The 19,464-nt window shown below is 41.0% G+C and overlaps 1 protein-coding gene across 4 annotated transcripts in view; it reads left to right on the top strand.

Moving 5' to 3' along the window:
* The window catches only part of FAM13B (family with sequence similarity 13 member B), a 75,142-nt gene extending 65,400 nt beyond the window's left edge, over window positions 1-9,742 (top strand). For all 4 annotated transcript variants that reach the window (XM_084839021.1, XM_084839019.1, XM_084839020.1 and 1 more), the window contains 6 exons: window positions 334-417; window positions 3,066-3,161; window positions 3,780-3,863; window positions 4,091-4,269; window positions 4,629-4,730; window positions 7,441-9,742. In XM_084839021.1, coding sequence (XP_084695147.1) covers window positions 334-417; window positions 3,066-3,161; window positions 3,780-3,863; window positions 4,091-4,269; window positions 4,629-4,730; window positions 7,441-7,558 — 663 coding nt within the window. In that variant the 3' untranslated portion in view covers window positions 7,559-9,742. The remainder of the gene's footprint in view (window positions 1-333; window positions 418-3,065; window positions 3,162-3,779; window positions 3,864-4,090; window positions 4,270-4,628; window positions 4,731-7,440) is intronic.
* The last annotated feature ends 9,722 nt before the right edge of the window (window positions 9,743-19,464 follow it).

The raw sequence follows: 19,464 nt of genomic DNA, 5'->3' as shown, positions 1-19,464 counted from the left end.
GCCATCACTGGCTTATAATAATGCCACACTGTATATTAATTTTGTAGGCAGAAACATTCACAAACTATTGCTCTGCTGCAGTCTCAAATCCACATATAGAGTTCTGCAAAGTGAGGGACTTGCAATTCTGTTTGACATTGGGGCACATGAAACATTCACTGACAGTTAATTGAACAGGGAAGCCTCATACAAAAGAGCATGGGCTTGGAATCCTTTGGAGCTTTAGTACCAGTATGCAGATCTCTTATTCATTATATCCTTTTAGGCTTTTTTATTTTAGCTTCAGGAGTAAAAGAGTGCACTTAAGACACTTTGATTTCTTTCTCACTGTAGAAAATGACAAAAGACCATCTGTCAGAAGAAAAAACTTCACTCCAAAAAAGTCTCCTGTACTACGAAAGTCAACATGGACGCCCGGTAATATTTCATAGTCTCTCCCCCTGCCCCGCCTGCAATTATTTAAAACCAGTTGACATGATCATGCAAGATTACTGAACACCTGCCCCAAATAGTTATCGTATCTTATGATTCCCAAATGATTCTTAAAATAGCATGTTGATTGAATGCATGCCATGTTGAAGGCCAAAGAATGAGCTGCAAGTGGCTTTCAATACCTTAGTGGGTAGAATTCTGATAATTAAACTGTGATTCCTTCTCAAGCTAAGATTTTTTTAAAATGGGTTTGAAAACTATTTTGAAATAGTTGAATTAATACATAGTTTCAGCATAAGAACTTGGAAGCATTTGAAAAAATCTTAATTTGAGAAGGAATCAAAATGTAAGAGTTTGAATTCTGCTGACATTCTGTATTATAGTGTAATTTTTAAGTTATAGTCAAGGACTTTGGGATTGTAACCAGAATCATTCATTGCAAATAGGCAAGGGTCTGAACCCCCCCGCATGCACGTCCCACAATAGCATGGGCCTGCCATATGGCACATAAGGGGAAGAGCCTGGGACATTGCCCATACTTTGATCTAGTATGTTCTGCTGTACAGGGTTGTTATGAATAAAGCTTGGCCACTAGTCAACCACATTATGAAGGAATCTTTATTTGAATTCTTGGTTTGCCATTGGGTCTCTGGTTTTGTGATCCCCTCAGTGATCCTCTGCCATGTTGGGAAATTTGACATATGTTAGCTGTGGCCCAACTGATAATATTATACTGGGCAAGGATGTGCATAGGTAAGGAAAATAGGGTGAAGAATTAGAACCATGAACCTCTGAGAGAAGTAGTCCTTGAGAAACTTTGGGTGCTTGGGGACCTGAATTAGTCTTGCAACCGGGAAGGATAAGAGCAGCATCTCCAAGTGAATGTCTGTGGCATTAGGCTCTGTCTTTTTCCAGTCCCATCCTATTTTCTATTTTGCAAAGGCGCAGGATGCTACCAATGCTTAGATCCCTTCCCTCTAATTACCAACTGGTTTTGATGCAAGGTTCTCGAATAAAGTTGCTGCTTATCCTTATCCCAGTACTGTGTCAGTGGCTCTTGCTCCGCATGAGTGGTGGAGGCACAACTACATCCCCCCTTCACAATTATATCGCTAAAGGAAATTTTTAAGAGATTGCTTCTATATCAGTTCTCCTAGTTTGACTTCCTAGCTATAAATCTTGACATCCTTTGACTATCTCCATTTTAAAATGCTGAACTGACACCCCATGCTAGATGCTTGAAACTTGCTCTTGACCTTCGATTGTCAATGCCAGACTTTTTTCTGCTCCAGTTTTCATTATTCTGTGAAAATTCCCAGAAAGCCTTTCACATTGGCTTATAGTTTCTTGCTGCTAGAACAAAAGCATGTTTTTTCTGGATACTTCACCTAACTTTTGTTCTCTTGATTATCTCTGGTGAAACTCTAGGCCAGCCTTCCCCAGCCTGTCGCTTTTCAGATGTGCAAGACTACAACTCCCACTATTGGTGATGGGAGGTGTAGTCCAACACATCTGGAAAGTACTAGTTTGGGGAAGGCTATAGATGGGTCCACAGCTTAGAATAGGAGACAAACATGTAGCAAAGAAGACTGCTTCTTGGAGCAGCAAGTCTCTACCCCTTTGAAGTCACTCATTCATCTTCTGCGTTACTAGAGGTTGGCGTAGTCTCTTGGCAGAAAGCACCTAATTTTCTCCCACCCTCCTTTCGGCAGTGTCAATTACTTTCTTCCCTTGGGCTGATAGCCACTGTTATCTAGGAGAGCTGAGAGTCAGCTGCTCTTCCAAGTCAGTTTTAGCCAACAGAAGCTCTGCTTCAGCAACAGTTTGGCTGCCTGCATTCCACATGAACATAGCATCTGGGATCTCTTGTTATACAGCCCCCGTGCTTTTTGCACAAGAGAATTTGTATGACGTTAGGGAGAGATAGTAAAAGTTTAAGGATTTCTGCTTGGCTCTCTATACATATATATGAGGATCCTGCAAGACAACCTACTTGATTACTTAGGTTATAAGAATTTTGCAGCATCATGGGCTGTTACAGGGCAGAATAGTGTCACTACATGACACTGATAACAAACCTCCATGCTGTTGAACGGCCTAAATCAGGGGTAGGCAACCTGGTGCTGTCCAGATGTTTTAGGCAACAACTCCCATCAGCCACAGCTGGAAGGGCCAGTGGTAAGGAATTATTGGAGTTGTAGTTCAAAACATCTGGCAGGCACCAGGTTGCTTACCCCTGCTCTAAACCTTAATATATCGAGCTGCTCCGTGATACGCCCTTTTTGTTGCACAACTGCCACTTATCCAGAACTTTGGAACATAGCCTATCTGTCCAGAGTGTCACTGGATGTGACTTAAGAAGCATCTAGCTAGGGAGTTTTTCAGTTTTAGCAAATGAGTCTCCTTATCCTTTTCATCCCTGTGGCTCTTCACTCTTCACATCACACTCTAGGGGGCTATTTGCATGTAATGGTGGCAAATCGTGGATTAATTAACACGTTGTTAGAATGTGAATCTAATAATAAGCAACATTACTGTAGTGCTTAACAGAGCATGTGATCTTTTCTCAGTGTAGAAGAGAGCACATTTTATTAATTTTCAGTGTTAGATGACCCATTTCTTCTTTTTGACAGGTTTCCAGAGAAGAAAGGCATATTGTTAAACCCCTCTATGACAGATACAGACTTGTGAAACAAATGTTAACTCGAGCAAGCATTACTCCTGTTCTTGTGAGTAGAGAATCTGTGCTTCATACGTTTTCCAACAGATCGGTGTTTATTTAGCTCATCAGTGAATATATGCCATGCTGTGTGTTTCCCTTCTGGAGACATGTTCTAGTCCTTATATTGACGATGCCTACTGCAGAACTTGGTAGTGAAATGCTGGGTAGTGAATTTTTTTATCCTTAATCCCTTTGTTTTGGATAACAGGTGACTAAATTAGTCCCTGCTGAAGAGTTCGTCAGTGTGTCTTTAGCTTGTCAGCTTCAGCAAATGTCTTATTTCTTTGCCAGCATTCATCAACGTTTGTTATATTGACCTTTGTCTGAAGTGACTATCATTTTTTAAAGTGATGATCTTTTTGTAGACACTTTGTAAAACTGGACAGACAATTCATTTGCAATAGTTGGCACTAGGATATTAGTGCCATGTAAGATTTAATGTTCTCACTCTATGCTAGTAACAAAACCTGAAGATAGATTTTGACTAGGTTTCAATGTACTGTTTTGCTAACATAGAAAACCATATAGAATAAAACTGACCCCATGTTCTAAAAGTAAATGGAACAAAAACTTAAAGCTGTTATTATTCTTGTGTCTTATTTAACATCTTGTGATTATATTTTAGGGGTCACCATCAACCAAAAGACGCAGCCAGATGCTACAACCTATCATAGAAGGAGAAACAGCTCACTTCTTTGACGAAATTAAGGTATTTTGTCTGTCTAAAGACGACAATGGCCCTAAGCTGTAAGAACCATAATGCATGTGCTCTTGAGTTTAACTGCAGCTACACTTCAAATTAGTGCTTCCCATACTCTGAACTGCTGCAGAAACTTAAATGTGACAGCATGTGCAGAACCAGTGTGCATACTACTGGGGCTATGGCTAACTAGTTGGAATACTAAATGCTTGTTTTTCAACTATATTATTTCACAGGAAGAGGAAGAAGAAGAAGGTAATCTGTCTTCAGAGTTGACTGATCTCTTAACATCGAATGCCCAGGAAACACAGTCTGTTACTACTAGCCCAGTTGAAAACTCAGAATCTGATGTTGAAGAAAGTCAAGAGAAATTGACTCGAGAGCTCCGTCTGTCTAGTACCCGTGCAGCTTCCATGTATGTAAATATGACCATGTTAGTGCTAAACAACAGATGTAGAATTTCATAATCAACATAGCTGCTTGATACTTTTCAACAAATATTTGAGGATTGTGATGGGATCTAGGGTTGAGCAGGGAAGGAGTTTCATCTGAAATGTCATTCTAGTTTATCAGTTCAGCAAAATAATTTCACTCAGCTGTTTTCTTTATGTCAGTAGCAAGTGAATAGTTTTAACTTTTCCCTGATGAAACACCCTTTATCAAATCAACTTCTGAACAAATGTCATTTTATTACCTAACACACGTTATTGCTTCTTTTGGAGATGGGATAACAATGATGATGATCCAATGTATTTTCTTATGATGTATTTCTAGGCCTGAATTATTGGAGCAACTTTGGAAAGCCAGAGCTGAAAAAAAGAAATTGCGCAAAACATTACGGGAATTTGAAGAAGGGTTTTATCAGCAGAATGGAAGGTCAGTTTAATATACAGAACTGGTTATCCTGGATGTTTTCTGTTAATGGAAACAATGAGAAGAAAAAAAAGTGTTGTTGTTTATCTTAATTAGCATTAAATGTGATACTGGCTTTCATATATTTAGTAGAATCAGCAACCACAATCGACTGTAATTTTAATTAAAATTCATATAAATAAAAACAGCCAAAACAGCCAATCAAAATGAATGAAGCTGATAAAATTGAGCACAGGTTAGAACCCAGTGGGAAACCATTTATCTCAATCCGGCAAGAGGTAACTTTACAGTTTCTATGCAAGAGGCTGTATAGGCTCCATAGAAGAGCCTGGAGATTTATTGCACATAGCGCTTGTACAATCAAAGTAAAGAATATGTCATTACATTCAGTGGAGTGATGGAGAAATATAACACACACTATTCCAGGACCTCTCCATGGCAGTCAACTACAACGTTATTGGCAAACATATCCCTCAGCTTTGCCTCTACAACAGTGAACAGTGCAGCTGTGTGACAGTACTGTTTTTCCCATGAAGGAGAAACTCATGGTTTATATAAGTAGGACCTGAAGATACTCTAGATCAGGGTGAGGAAATTTTTCAGCCCAAGGATTGGATTCTATTTTGGAGAAGCTCTTGTGGACTGCAATCCAGTGGTGGTGGAGTATAAAAAATCCACCCCCACCCGCAATTCCATCACTACCAATTTGTAGTAGGAAGCATCTCTACTCAGAAGTTAGCATGAGTAGTGTGTCTACTCACAATTCAGCAGGACAAACCTATGCATGTCTACTCAAAATGAAGCAAGAAAGACTTACTTAGCAGCATTTTCAATAGTATTCCAAACACCAGGCCTCTGCATGTCTACTCAGAAATAAGCATGAGCATTGTGTTTCCTTACAAGTAAGCAAGGCAAGCCTTGCAGGAAGCAGAACTGAATCACTTCTCCTGACTTTGCCCCCTTTGCTCTTATACTCTGATCAGCTGCTGAAAACCTCTTGCGTCTGATCAGCCACTGATCGGAGAGAAATGCTTTTCCCTCCTAAGAAAGGGAGCTTTTTTCAGTGCTAAGCATAGAAAGGCATATAACTTCAGTCAGCAGCTGATAGGCGATAACAGCTTTTCCCTCCATGGCACAGGGGGTGGGTCCAATAGAAGCAGCTGCAGGGCTGGATGGGGAACAAGCAAGGTCCTCCACTAAACTATCCACACAGCTGTCCCCAGAACACCCACTCTGTTCTGACCACAGCTTCAGAAATCTATAGTTTTCTGTGTAATGGACTTTGAGCCACTAAGACAAAAAACTACAGACTGCAGAAATAAATCTCTCCCCCCATAGTGCTAAGGGATAATTGAGGCAAAACAAAGCCTTGTCCCATTCCAGTACCTACAAGTATAGCAGAATGGTGTGTCTTCTACAGCACATTTATGCTGTCCTTCCTGTGATGATTCTGTTAAGAGTTGGTAGTGGAGTATGAATGTGAGAGGTGTTACAGGCCAGATCCCAGTAGAACAGCTTCTCTGAACTCAGACTCTGGACATTTTCACTTCTTTTATTTTTTAATCAAATTTAAACAAATGGAACATCTCTTTCAGTCAGTTGTATCAGCAGAAAGTTAAGGTCTAATTACTACTACCAAACAGAATTATATTACTTTCAGTTTCACTTTCCTAAGAAAAACATTAACTTTTTAGAGTTTCAACAAGGTTTTACCCATGAAGACAGCCTAAACATAATTGTAAACATTTTTTTTAAAAAAAGTCATACCTCCTATACATTGTGGCGACAGTTAACTGAAATTTGAGCAATTAACAGAGCATCCTTTAGTCTCCTGAAGTATCTAGCGCATTCTATATTTTATTCTAGATAACTTTTGGTACTACTACACAGTACTTCTCTTCTCGTTGTTGCATATCTGATACAATCATTTATGCCTCAAAAGAAATTAGTTGGGGCAGTATCCAATGGTGACCATCTGAAACTGGCCAGTCCCACGAATTCCGTTTCGCAAGCAGGACTACCGCTTGCACAATGGAGATATAGCGTTTCCAAGGGCAATCCAAAATGATCTTGCATAAGAGAGCTCCACTGACCTGCTCCGTTCCACAAAGGAGCATTTCTGTGAGATTGGGGGCTTGCCCCCGGAAGCACTAAATCTGCCTTGTGTAAGCGGTAGGTGTCGTTTGCACAACAGAATCGGCGGGGTTGGTTGCTTGCAGAACACTTACATCTAAGTGATCAAGCATTGTGATAGCTTTACACCTATTTCAGTGGAATGTGGACACAATCCTATGTTACTCTTAATCATTAAAATGAGTTATTTTTTTTTAAAAGTCCATTTTTAAAATCCCATGGAGAATATAAGATAAAATGAGCTGCTGGCAGTTGCATGCTGAAGATATTTTATTTTAAATTGGATTAAGTCATGCAGTAAAAGGCTGTGCTTATCTAGCTAAATGAAACATCCATCATCAGAAGCAATGTACCTCTGATTAGCAGCGCTTGCTATAATGTGAGGTTTGTACCTCTTTCCTGCAAATCTTGTATCATTAAATGCAGTAAATGAAGCGCTGAAAAATAACAAGTGAAAGATTGTAGGAGGTGGTGCAGGCTGCATGAAAAACCACTGGTCTGGATGTATCCAATCTATTTCAAACCAAGTTGGCCAGGATTTTAAAATGTATCTTTTCTCTTCTCTTCCCCCCATCCCCAGGAATGTTCAGAAGGAAGATCGTGCTCCCATGCTTGATGAGTACAGAGAATACAAGAAAGTTAAAGCCAAACTACGGCTTCTTGAAGTTCTCATCAGCAAACAAGATTCCTCAAAATAAATATAAATTCTGTTTCTTCATAACAGTGAAAGGTTGTTTTCTTATGCTGTCCATAGTGATGTTAGGTGTTCTCTTTTGTCTTGTGCTGTTGAAAGAATGCATTTTTGTACACTTTATTATGGTGCCACATTCGAGGGGCAAGTAGGTCCTGTCTAGAGAGCTAATGAAAATCTTAAATTGAGACTGCTCTGTCCAATGTAATTAGTTTTCTTCTCATGTTTTTTTTTTTTTTAATATTACAAATGCATCTTGTTTCCAAAAGACTGTAGGACTAGAACCATTCAAAAACTCTGGACCTGCTAACTTTGTTTCATCTGCATTTGTTAGTGTTACACTGAACTTCTCTGTTGCCTTTTTATTATGGGGAACAATGGCAGCAATTTAGAACACAACTGTGTTCCTGAACACCAAAACTGAACTGAATGCCTTTCAGAGGACTGCTACAGAATAACTTTTGAGTTCAAGTGACATCTGTCGTTACAATGGTTTATGGTCTGTGGATATTGAAACATAAAGCTCCTATTTGCTCTTCAGTTTCAGATGACAATGGACAAACCAGAAAGTGACCTTGCTTGTTGTATTTTTAAAACTTGGAAAAACCAGAACATTTATATCACATATTGCCTATGAGACTTACATTACTGTTAATTTATCAGTTATCAATTTATTGGCTAATGGCGACTTAAGTGTATGGTCTGAATTAGATATTGCATCTTACCCTTGTAGGGGAGAGTGTGTTGGTGCTCAGATACGTACAGCTCAGAGAGCTTACGTTAACTCTGCTGTATCTGAAATAAGCTTATCTTATCAAGGGCTAAAATCGATATAATTGTGATCAACAAGATGGACAGAGCTAGTTTTAAAAGAAGCATTTCTACTGTGTCACTGTTGTAGAAATGGAAAGCAAAGTGATTTAATCCTTGTGGCGTTAAGCAGATATATCGTCCTTGCATGATGCAGTTTCAGAATTGAAACATTTTTGGTGACATTTATTTTGCCTAGTATAGACGACACAACAGCCTTTTATGTTTTTTTCTTTAAATGTGCGTCATCTGAAGAGCTCTATCCAGTCCTAATCATGGACATGGTTCTGCAAATAAAGATAACTGTAGGACAGAGCCCCCTTTCACCTTGCCTCCATGGCACATGCGCAGACACTGCATCCCAGGCCTTCACTAATGACTTGGTGAACGGAGTGCCTCCGTGTGAGCACCGAGTAGGGAAGAGCACGTTTCTGTTATGGGATCATATGACTGCTGCATCTGTGAGAAGACTGGATTTAGCCCTAAGTGTTTAAATTTGCGCCTTCTGAATATCTTTTGTATTGTGGCCATGTTTTTGCATGTGCCTATTTGCATGTGTTATGAACAGCTAATATCAGCGCAGATATTGTTTCTCAATGCTTTCTGAAAGACCAAAAAAAAATATATGAATTTCTGTGAAATGTGGCTAGCATGTAAACTCATCAGGCTGGTGTGTTAACATGGGATGGGAAGTTTTTGATACTCCATACTTGTCCATTTGCTATGTTTCTTATTTTTACTGTGATTATAGGCATGAAATTTTGAAACCCAACAAAGTCCTAAAATGAGTTTATATTCTGATACTTTGCCTTTTTTGTTTTGTTTTTTTACAACTGGAAGGGTTTTTTAGTGAACCGTAGTGAATTGCAAGGTTGGAAATTAAGCTGAAGATAATTTGTGGCTTTTATTCAGCTCCATTGTGCAATCTACACTTCAGTTACTTTTCTATCAGTCTGCAGACACCGGTGCATCCAAACATTAAAACCTATGTGTACTGTATAGTGTTGTACATGAATGTTTTATATACCACATGCAAAATGTCAATATGCACTATTTAAATGTTTTAAATAATATATTCCTCCTTTATAATGCTTAAATCTATATGATTCCAATATTTTTATAAAGTGAATGATCAGACTGGTTCCACTTCAGAATTAACAGCTGCTTTTGTGTGTGTTATGCAGTGTTTGGCTGTTTGTTCGGTATTGTAGCTAGCATGGCATCAGTTATGCTAAGAGTGTGTGTTGTGCCATCCTTATTGAGCAATAAATGGTAGTGTTAGGCATTTTGTGATATAACATAGTTTTACTTTGGTATAAGTAAAAACTATATGTGGATATATAGATATATAAATATATATAAATAAACCAGATATAAATGATTGCTATGTCTGGCATTTCATTGTATAGATTTTTATAATAAAAGGATCTTTTATTGTCATACTCCATTGTTTGTTTGTACTGTGTATTCATTTCCCTCCTCTAAACAACTCTTGGATTTTAAGCAAGATTCTAACAGTGTTTGTTTTTTAAATTCTGTGTGCTGTAGTCCAATTCTACTACTATTTAGCTTTAACTTGTAGTTTTGGTTTAGAAAGAATCCCAACTTGTCTTAGTTCTAGACTGTTCAGAAAATCTAGCATGTACTTACATTTTTATCTTTAAAAGCCGCTTTGAAAACTTGATATGAAAAAGAAGCTTATAAATATACCCATGCATGCTCTCCTAATTTTTATGATTAAAAATGGTGCCCACGAGAAATGCAGCCTACTGTATTGTGTTTGCAGAAGGTTCAGCAAGATTATCTTTGGGTCCTTTTCACAGCATCTGAATATATTACGACTTTTAAATTACGCCAGCGTGTTAGTTTTGCTACGTTTTAGCGTGGCAATGCACTTTTTCAAACATGTCACAACTTTTCTGATACCCTCCACCAGACACAACATGAAGAAAAAATTCTAGTTTGTTGCTGGTTACTTGAGAAAAGACTTCTGCCATAATACTGTGTATTTGTTTACTTTTTTTTGCTATATCATCTGAAAATGATGATGCTACTGGAGTTCATTTAATTCACCTGTAAATATTAAAGATCAATAATAAAGATAATAATAAAGATCACATTGTAGTGGATTTCGTAATAGTCCATAACCGGTCCAAAGTGCGTGTAAATCTGTGAACTGCATATTTGTCCTTTCCCTTCTTGGAGAAGACTTTTATTAAAACTGTAGGAGCAACAGTGATGAACCTGTGCTGCTACCTCCCGTGCAGTCTTAAAGGAATTCAGCAAGGGAAAATGTTAAATCATTTGCTTTAAATGACTCCTAGTTCTAAGAGAAGATAAATTCTTCCCCAGGCCAGCACAACTCAAGAAGCATGTCTGAAAGCTTGCAAATTTTTTTGTCTTTGAATCATATGCCGGTAAAATTGTTCCACCATGTACATCCAGGGTCTACACTGATTTGTTAACTGCCTTATCACAATTTGAAGTTCAACTTCTGATCTACAAAGCCATCAAAGTCTGAGCCGTATGTATCCTACGGTGCTTTTTCCTATTGTCAGGCTGTGTGTATTCTGTAAATATGCCATGCAAGCACAAATTAGTATTAAGTACAGAATGCCGCATCCTCAAAATTTCAGCTGCAGTTGTATGCCCCATGGCTGAAAATTTCAGAAGCAAAGTTAAGTAGCTAAAGTGCTTCAATCGTGTGTTCAAGCATTTTGCACTTTTCCTGAGCAAAGCTTCTTCATAGACGTATTTGAATAATCACTGAGCATATGCCACATGCAACTTTCTCTGCAGCATGCGGCTAAACTGCAATCTTTGACTGCCTTCTTGGTACAATATGTTCATAGCCCAGTAAGAACTTGTTTTGTTCAGTTCAGTTCAGTTCAAATACCTTTACACTTGGTTCCGGTTGCTGCAGAAGAGATTCATTTCTATCCCTGAATAATATTGCTTTCAGAATGCTACCTCTTCCAGCCTGCTTCTGGAAGTCCTATTGAAGGCTGCTGTTGCGCTCGTGTCCTGCTTGTGGGTTTCCCGTGGGGAGCTGGTTAGCCTCTGTGTGAACAGAATAATGGAGGAGATGGACCCTTGATCTGATCCAGCAGGGTTCTTCTTACATTCTTATGACCTGACATCCACAGGCTATGGCGATAGCAGCAAAACAGTATTATAGACATGATTCATTCCTGTTATGCTACAACTTTTACTGACAGATCCAAATTTAAAGATATTGGCCTGGTTCGCATATAACAACTTATGGGTTGTTTAAAGCATTGGTTGTTTAAAGTATCACTATGGTTGCAGCATTTGTCCATAGACTGTAAATTGTAAGAAATTCCCTCAAAATCATGTGTTTACAAAAAGTTCTGTAGTAATTGCGCTTGCTATGAATTAAATTCCTGGGCTTGATAAAATCTGTTAAAATATACAGTGGGTCCTTCGTCTTCAGCTCCTATCCATTCTTCTTAAACTATCATGTTTGGTTTTTTTGTGGGGTGCCTGGATAAGTTGGGATTAAAGGCAATGAACTGCCTGACCTTGCCATAGGAGCATAGAGATCCCATTTATAAATGTTCACCCTGGCTTCATACTGATAATATGCTGATAAGTGTTTGGGAAACCTGAAACAATGAACTCTTTGAGTTCAAATACAGAGAATCATGGTCAAATGCATCCTTCAAGAACCAAATGCAGGACGTAGTTGTGGCTTGGCTTAGAATTTAGTAGTACTTGTTCAAGGGAGGGGTGTTGCCTATATATGTGTACTTTCCTTATTGTTAAACATGGTTATTGAAGTCCACACTTGTAAAAATGCTTGTCGGACTTGTCTGAACTCAGTCAACTGATCTGCACCATGTGGGTCTATCTTAATTTCTGGGTTAAGACATATAATGGTGAAGCAAGCAAACAAATTAAACAATTGGTTGGCTTGTCCCCAATTGTGCACGGATGGAACCTGGTTCTCCCACTGAGTGCAGGAGGCCAGCCAGTATGGGGAAGGCCCTGCCTCCGGGGCCGGGAAGGCAGTCTCCAACTTGATCTTTCGGAACAGGTGGGGCCTCCCTCAAGTTCATCAGTTTGACTTCTGCCTCATGGTGGGAGGCAGCTTCTCAGAGGCAGTGACAGCAACGACCCCCCCCCCCCACAAAAGAAGTGACCTTTCAAGCACACCGTGGGGGAGGCGATCGCTCCTCTGGCACATGCAGGACCAGCTCGCAGAGGGGAGACGGAACTAGGAACACCCCCCCCCCCCCGAGGGCTTCCTGCCTGCCATTGCATAGTCTCTGGGGAAGCCCCAATGCTCCAACTTTTCCCCTGTGAGAACGGAGAGCGCTAACAGCCACGGGACTGAGGCCTGATGTGACGCCATTGCCCTCCCAGCTGGCAACCACGTGGGCACAGCAAAGTGAGGCCTGCCTGAACAGTGGAGCCTGTGAGGGCCAGCGGCGGCCTTCATTGCCCCCTCCCTCTAAAGAGAGCAGGAGTGGCTTGAAGAGGGTGAGTCCAGGCGGCAACAGGGACCATAAACAGCTCCCTTCCCCACCCCACCTGGATGCAAAACTGCTCAAGGGCCTGCCTGAAGAGCCTCCTCCCCCCACCTCAATCGGGAGCCTAAGAAAGGGCGGGAAATGGAGGACTCCAGTCCCCTGCATTCCCTATCACGGGGGGCCCTGGATGAAGGAGCAGAGGGCTTGGAGCTTGCCTGTAGGGCCAACCCCCACCCCAACTTCAGGAAGGGGAAACGTCCATGCTGCAACTCCTAGAGGAGGCCATTTGCCAAATCAGACATAGGGGCTCCCCACAAAAGGGGACTGGGCACAAAAAATGCTCCCACAGGAGCACATCCAGGGAAAGGGCCCAACTCAGGCGGCGCACCAGCTCTCACTCTCGCATGTCCAGCTACAGCTCCATGGATGACCAGCGCAGCAGGTCACACTCCAAACGGGGATGCAGCCACCCGTCCATTCCCCCACCCACTCCAGGAGCAGCAGGCAGAGGGGCAGGAGAGCTGCCTCTGGTGGATCCCGTTCCACCTCAAATGGGGGCCCTTCTGGGAGGAAGCGCACCAGATCCTTGTCGCCCTTTAACCAAAAAAATGCGAGGAGACATGGAGAGGGGAGGTGGAGGGACAGATCCTCTTCCTCATCTCCTGCCTACCGCTTTGACTCCCAAAGCTCCAGATCCAATTCGCCTGGAGCAAGCTTATCAGAATCTGAGAAGGGAGACCCCTCAGAAGGGGGCAAGCACAAGAACCCCCCCCCCCCGCTGCCCCAGCTGTTTTTTCCCTTTGGAGGCCTTTACCAAACTGATCTCCAAATGCCTCAACATCCTGGAGCTTACAGACCAGGAAAAAACTGTAGTAACCTCCCCCCGGGCCGGGCAAAGAGGGCAGCGGCAGTGGCGACCTCCCCATCAGCCCCCCCTTCTCACTCAAACATGCCACTCCCACTACGCCTGGAAGAAATACTGTGCAAGGAGTGGTCAAAGCCAACCAGATCTAAGACACTCCACCGCCACTGCAGAAGGTTCTACTGCCTAAAAGAGGCTGCCATCCACGACCTGGTCACCCCAAGAGTAGACTAACCCATCACAGGCCTCAATTCCAAGGTTCTCCTATCCTCAGAACAAGACGAGCTCCCCTTGGACCAGCATGACCGAAGGGCTGAGGCAACACTCCGCAGAGGCTTCGAGGCCTCAGCCCTGTCCATGCAAGCAGCAACCACGTCAGCTACTGTCACTAAAGGCATCTTTATGATGGCAAATGGACTGCTCCACAACAGACCTAGGGAAGGAGGCTTACAAAACCATACAGGACATAGCAATGGCAGCATCATTCCTGGCTGATGCCTCACTAGACTCCTTTCAGCTGGGAGTAAAAGTGACAGCAGCCAATGTTGTGGCAAGAAGGAACATCTGGCTATGAATCTGGGGAGTGGACAACAAAAATAAATCCAACTTGGTGAGTGTTCCCTTCTCAGGTAAGCTCCTGTTTGGGGAGGCCTTGGACAAGCTCCTAGAAGAGACAAAGGATAAGAAGAAAGCTTTGCTGAACCTAGTAAGGAAAGAAACAAAGCATTTCCAGGCAAAGCCTAAGCCCATTCATCCCTTCAGACCATCTTTCCCCTCCACCTATGTGCCCAGAGAGGGCAAACCCAAGTGACAACATGACACCAGGGCCAAGCCAGGCACCCAAAGAGGAACCCCCACCCCCCAACAGCAAGGCAAGAAACCCGGTACAGCATGACTCACCGCCCCCCTAGTGGGAGGGTGACTGCAGGACTTCTCAAATGCTTGGAGGTGGCTCTGCTGGGACAGCTGGGTCCTGGAAACAGTGGAAGAGGGCTATTCCATAGAGCTCCAGAGGCCACCCAGGGAGCGCTTCCTCAGCTCTCACCATCAGAAGGATCCAGCTGGCATTTGAGGTCTCTCACAATGATACAATACCTATGACAGATCCGAGCCATTGAGAAGGTACCACAGAGAGAGAGGGGACAGGACATATTCTCCTTCTTCACAGTCCTGAAGAGGAATGGGGGGACCAGAACCATTTTGGACTTAAAGAAGCTCAATCACGGTCTGAGAAAACAGAAGTTCTGAATGGAGATGCTCAAGTCCATAAAGAAGAGCCTCCGAAGAGTGGATTTCTTAACATCGGTGGGCCTGTCGGAGGCCTACCTGCACATCCCCATCTGGCCATCTCACCGTAAGTTCCTGCGCTTCAGCTATGGAACAAAGCAATTCCAATTCAAGGCCTTTCACTGTGGTCTAGCCACAGCTCTGACAGTGTTCACAAAGGTCCTCCTGGCCCCTGAGGTCAAAGGGAATCCATCTACACCTCTGTTTGGACGATATCCTGATCTGCTCCCCATCACAGGAGCAGTGCATGCAGGACACCAGTGACACTCTTTCAACCACAGTACTCAGCAGGAGAGGCCCGAGTACTGCGGTTGCATGTCGGTCCAATGGAAGGCACTTGTTTTGTTTTTGTCAAGGGTCTTTTGCTTTGAGAGTTTTTTGGCACTTTTTTTGGTATTAGATGACAAATGTGGACACAAATTGGATTATTTGATTTTTAGTTGAGTTTTTTAATTTTCAATTATTGTTTAGATTTTTGAATAATTTTAATTTTTTTCTCCATGCCTTTGCAATAAGAACTATTCTGATGATGTTTGAAATGGTTAGTCCTAAATGTAAACTAAGGATGTATTTGTCATACCACTTATGTTATACAAATTTAGTTACTTTTTGTAAAATTGGAAAGATGTGTCTGGGCGGAGGGGCAAATAATTTGCTTTTGCTTTTTCAATGCTTAATGTGACCTCATGGGAATGTCAAGGGGCTGCAAAATGTAAACAAACAGAAAAGAGTTCTTTCTAAGTTAAAAGAGCTTAATGTTGACATATCTTTTTTACAAGAAACCCATTTGATGGCTGCAGATGGACAGATGTTGCGAAAGGACTAGGTTGGTGAGACCACAGATATTTCAACACGGTGTAAAGGGTTTGCGATTTTAATTCATAACCAACTTTCTATTCAGTTCAACAGGTGATTCTTGATACGGAGGGGCATTTTTTGATTCTGGTAGGGAACTATATGGGTAAATTAATTGCTACGATCAATGTATTTGGGCCAAATATTGATTCTCCGGCTATGTTTCATGATTGTTGTGCTAAACTGATTGATATCATTTATGATTATTTGATTGTGGGTGGGGACTTCAATGAAGTCTTAGATCCTTTGTTAGATAGGAGTACACCTTCTCTTAAGACCCAATCTGCTGTGAGACTGGCACTCCAGGCTTACATGATGGAATATGGTTTAATTGATGCTTGGAGAATTTTACATCCTACTGACAGACAGTACACTTTTATTTCACCAGTTCATCATAATTGCTTTAGATTAGACAATTTTTTAATCTCTACATCTTTAGTATGTCAAATTAAAGATTGGAAGATCGACACATTGGTAATGTCATTTCATGCCCCAGTATGTTTGGAACTGCAATTTTCTGACACTCCTAGGGCGCCTGGTCTTTGGCGCTTTAATGTTTCAATTCTCATTGATGAGAAGTTTAAAACCCAGATGTTAGCTGAACTAACAGAGTATTTTGCTACTAATGAGGGTACAGCAGGTTCGTGTGCCACTGAGTGGGAGGCCAGTAAAGCTTTTATAAGGGGCCAAATTATTGCTTACGCTTCTTATAAAAAAAAACTTTTAAAACTCAACAGATGTTTTTAAATAAGAAGCTGAAATCTCTTATAACTACATTTATGCCATTTTCCCTACTGCAAAACTTTATCAAAAGCTGCAGAATGCTAAGCATGAGCTGAATAATATTCTTGCACAGTAGGTGGAATTTGCTCTGAATTGTCTGACAGAAATATTGGGAAAATAGTGAACGTCCTAGTAAGATCTGTGTCTTAAACAGCATCAACATCAAAATGTCATTTCAGCTATTAGAGATGAGAGTGGCAAAGTATATACTTATCCTATTAGACATAAACTCATAATTTTTAAAGTTTTATTCTGATCTTTACAGTACCGGTAGCAAGATATCAGAGCAAGATATGGATGTTTTTTTTCTCAGATCAATCTTCCATGTTTAGATTCTTCACAACAACAGCTCCATTTAGCTCCTCTACGTTAAGAAGAGAATTATTAATGCAATTATGAAAATGAACACTGGGAAATCACCTGGTGTGGATGGATTCCCAATTGAGTGCTATAAAACATTCCCCAGTTTTTTAGCTCCAAAGCTGTACTGGTTCTATAAACATATTTTCGAGGCGCCCTCTCTTCATCGTTAAATTATGCTTATATTACTGTGATACCTAAGCCTGCAAGGATCATACCTATTGTGCTAACTATTGACCTATATCATTAATTAATGTAGATATAAAAATATTAACAGCAATCTTGGTAGATATATTGCAACACGTTACGGTCACACTGGTCAGACCGGACCAGGTGGGATTTATTAAAAATAGACAGGGGGCTGATAATCTTAGATTAGTCATTGATCTAGTCACTTTAGGGCGCAATCCTATCTAGATAGGTGGCTGCCTCTGAACTCAGAGGCAACTGCCTATCCAAAGCAAGGCCGGAGAAGCATGAAGGGGATCATTCCCTTCACGCTTCTCCTGCCCTGCTTTTTCTGCTAGACTGCGGCTGTCTAGCTGCAGGAGCATGGAGCAGGGAAAGAGGCTGCTGTATGACACATAGGAAGTGTCATACAGGCAGCTATGATCTCCCCGCCCCGGAACGCCCCCAGCCATGCTCCTTTCTGGCCCATCTGCGCTCCCCTTGCAAGTGCAGAGGATGGGGCTGTTCCGCACTGCCTCTGAGGGATGTCAGTTTCAGTTCCCGGAAAACAGCATATCCTACGGCTGTCTAGCTGCTGTCTAGCTGCTGTCTAGCAGCCATAGGATTGTTCCCTCCAACTCTGAAAGAATTGGCCAGGTGGCCATCATTTCCCTGGATGCAGATAAGGCTTCTGACAAAATTAATTGGAAATTTATTTTTACCACACTGACTAATTTTGGTTTTCCTATAGAATTTTTGAAATGGGTTTTATATTCAGCTCCAAGAGCGAGAGTAATGTCTAACGTTTTATTTTTGGCTTTTTTTTTACTTGGGTGGGGCACTAGACAAGATCGCCCACTTTCCCCATTGATATTCAACTTATGTTTGGAACCCCTGGTGTGTGCTATTAGACAAAATAGTAGTATTCATGGATTTGTCCATTTTGGCTTAGAATTTAAAATTAGACTTTATGCAGACGATCTTTTCTTGCTTATCTCGAAACTCCAGTCATCGGTTCCAGCTTTGATTAAATTAATAGCAATTAAATTTACTATATGGGTAAATTAATTGCTACGATCAATGTATTTGGGCCAAATATCAATTCTCTGTGAATTGTCTGGCTATTCAATTAATTGGTCAAATCGGAAATAATGCTGATTGGAGATAGGGTATACTCTAGTGTATCAGCCAAATGGCAATTTTGATGGTGCCCAGATTCTATTACTTATTTGGGAATAATTATCTCTAGAGATATATCTAAAATGATTAGGTTAAATTTAAGTAAGTTGATTAATGATATTTCACAAGCTATAGATAGATGGGCATTTTAAAAGTTGAGTTTATGGGGTAAGGTTGATACACTTAAGATGAATACAATACCTCAAAATATTTGTTATATGTGGGATCCCCATACTTATACTTGGCAAATATTTCCAAGAACTTAATGCTTTGTTTCGAAAATTTTTATGGGGTTCCTTTCCACCAAGAATATATTTGAAAAGGATGCAACTTCCAATTAATGAAGATAGGTTCGGTTTTCCGGATCTTGCTACATACCATCAAGCTTATTTGCTGACATGTACTAAATTTTGTTTTTTCCACTCAGATTAGATTTTCTACTTTGGTCATTGTTGGAATCTTCTTGTCTGGAGCCTCTCTCTAAATGGATGGCATTAGGTTCTCGACATATTAAGGCAGACAGAGCTCCTCCCACAATCTCGGCAGTTAAGAGATGTGTGGTGTATAATGTCATACCAATTACAGTTTGACCCATTTTCCCATGCTAAATATTGGGAAATCCAGATTTAAGAAGTGGAAAGAAAATGTTTTTGTGGCGGACCTGGACAGATAAAATGATATTTGCCCTGGATCAATTAGTGAGGGTTGATTATGAGTTTTTGGTATTTTCAACTTTGCGAGATCAATTTGATTTGCCTGCTACAGTGGAATGGCTGTATTTGCAATTGAAACATTTGTTAGTATCTAGATTCAGCCCTGCTGCTTTTACTGCCTCGGAGTCTCTTTTGCTATTGGAAACACTTATTGAAGCTGACCAGATATATCGACCCACGATTCGTGTTTATAAAGACTTATCATCAATGAATAAATATGATACATGTGGTCTACAGCAGGAATGGAACAGGGAATTGGAACGTCCTATTTTGTCTAATCAATGGACTGCCGTTTTGGCGTCTGTATCGGATATCTCTATGGATCTTCGGTTGCACCTTACGCAGCAAAAACTTTTGTTTTGGGTCTATTGAATGCCATGTCTCTTTAATAAAGGTTTGTCAA

Source organism: Heloderma suspectum, chromosome 2, assembly GCF_057233095.1.
Source record: "Heloderma suspectum isolate Gila_16-S chromosome 2, 16-S_ref, whole genome shotgun sequence".
Taxonomy (NCBI): Eukaryota; Metazoa; Chordata; class Lepidosauria; order Squamata; family Helodermatidae; genus Heloderma; species Heloderma suspectum.
This window is presented reverse-complemented; position numbering and strand designations above follow the sequence as displayed.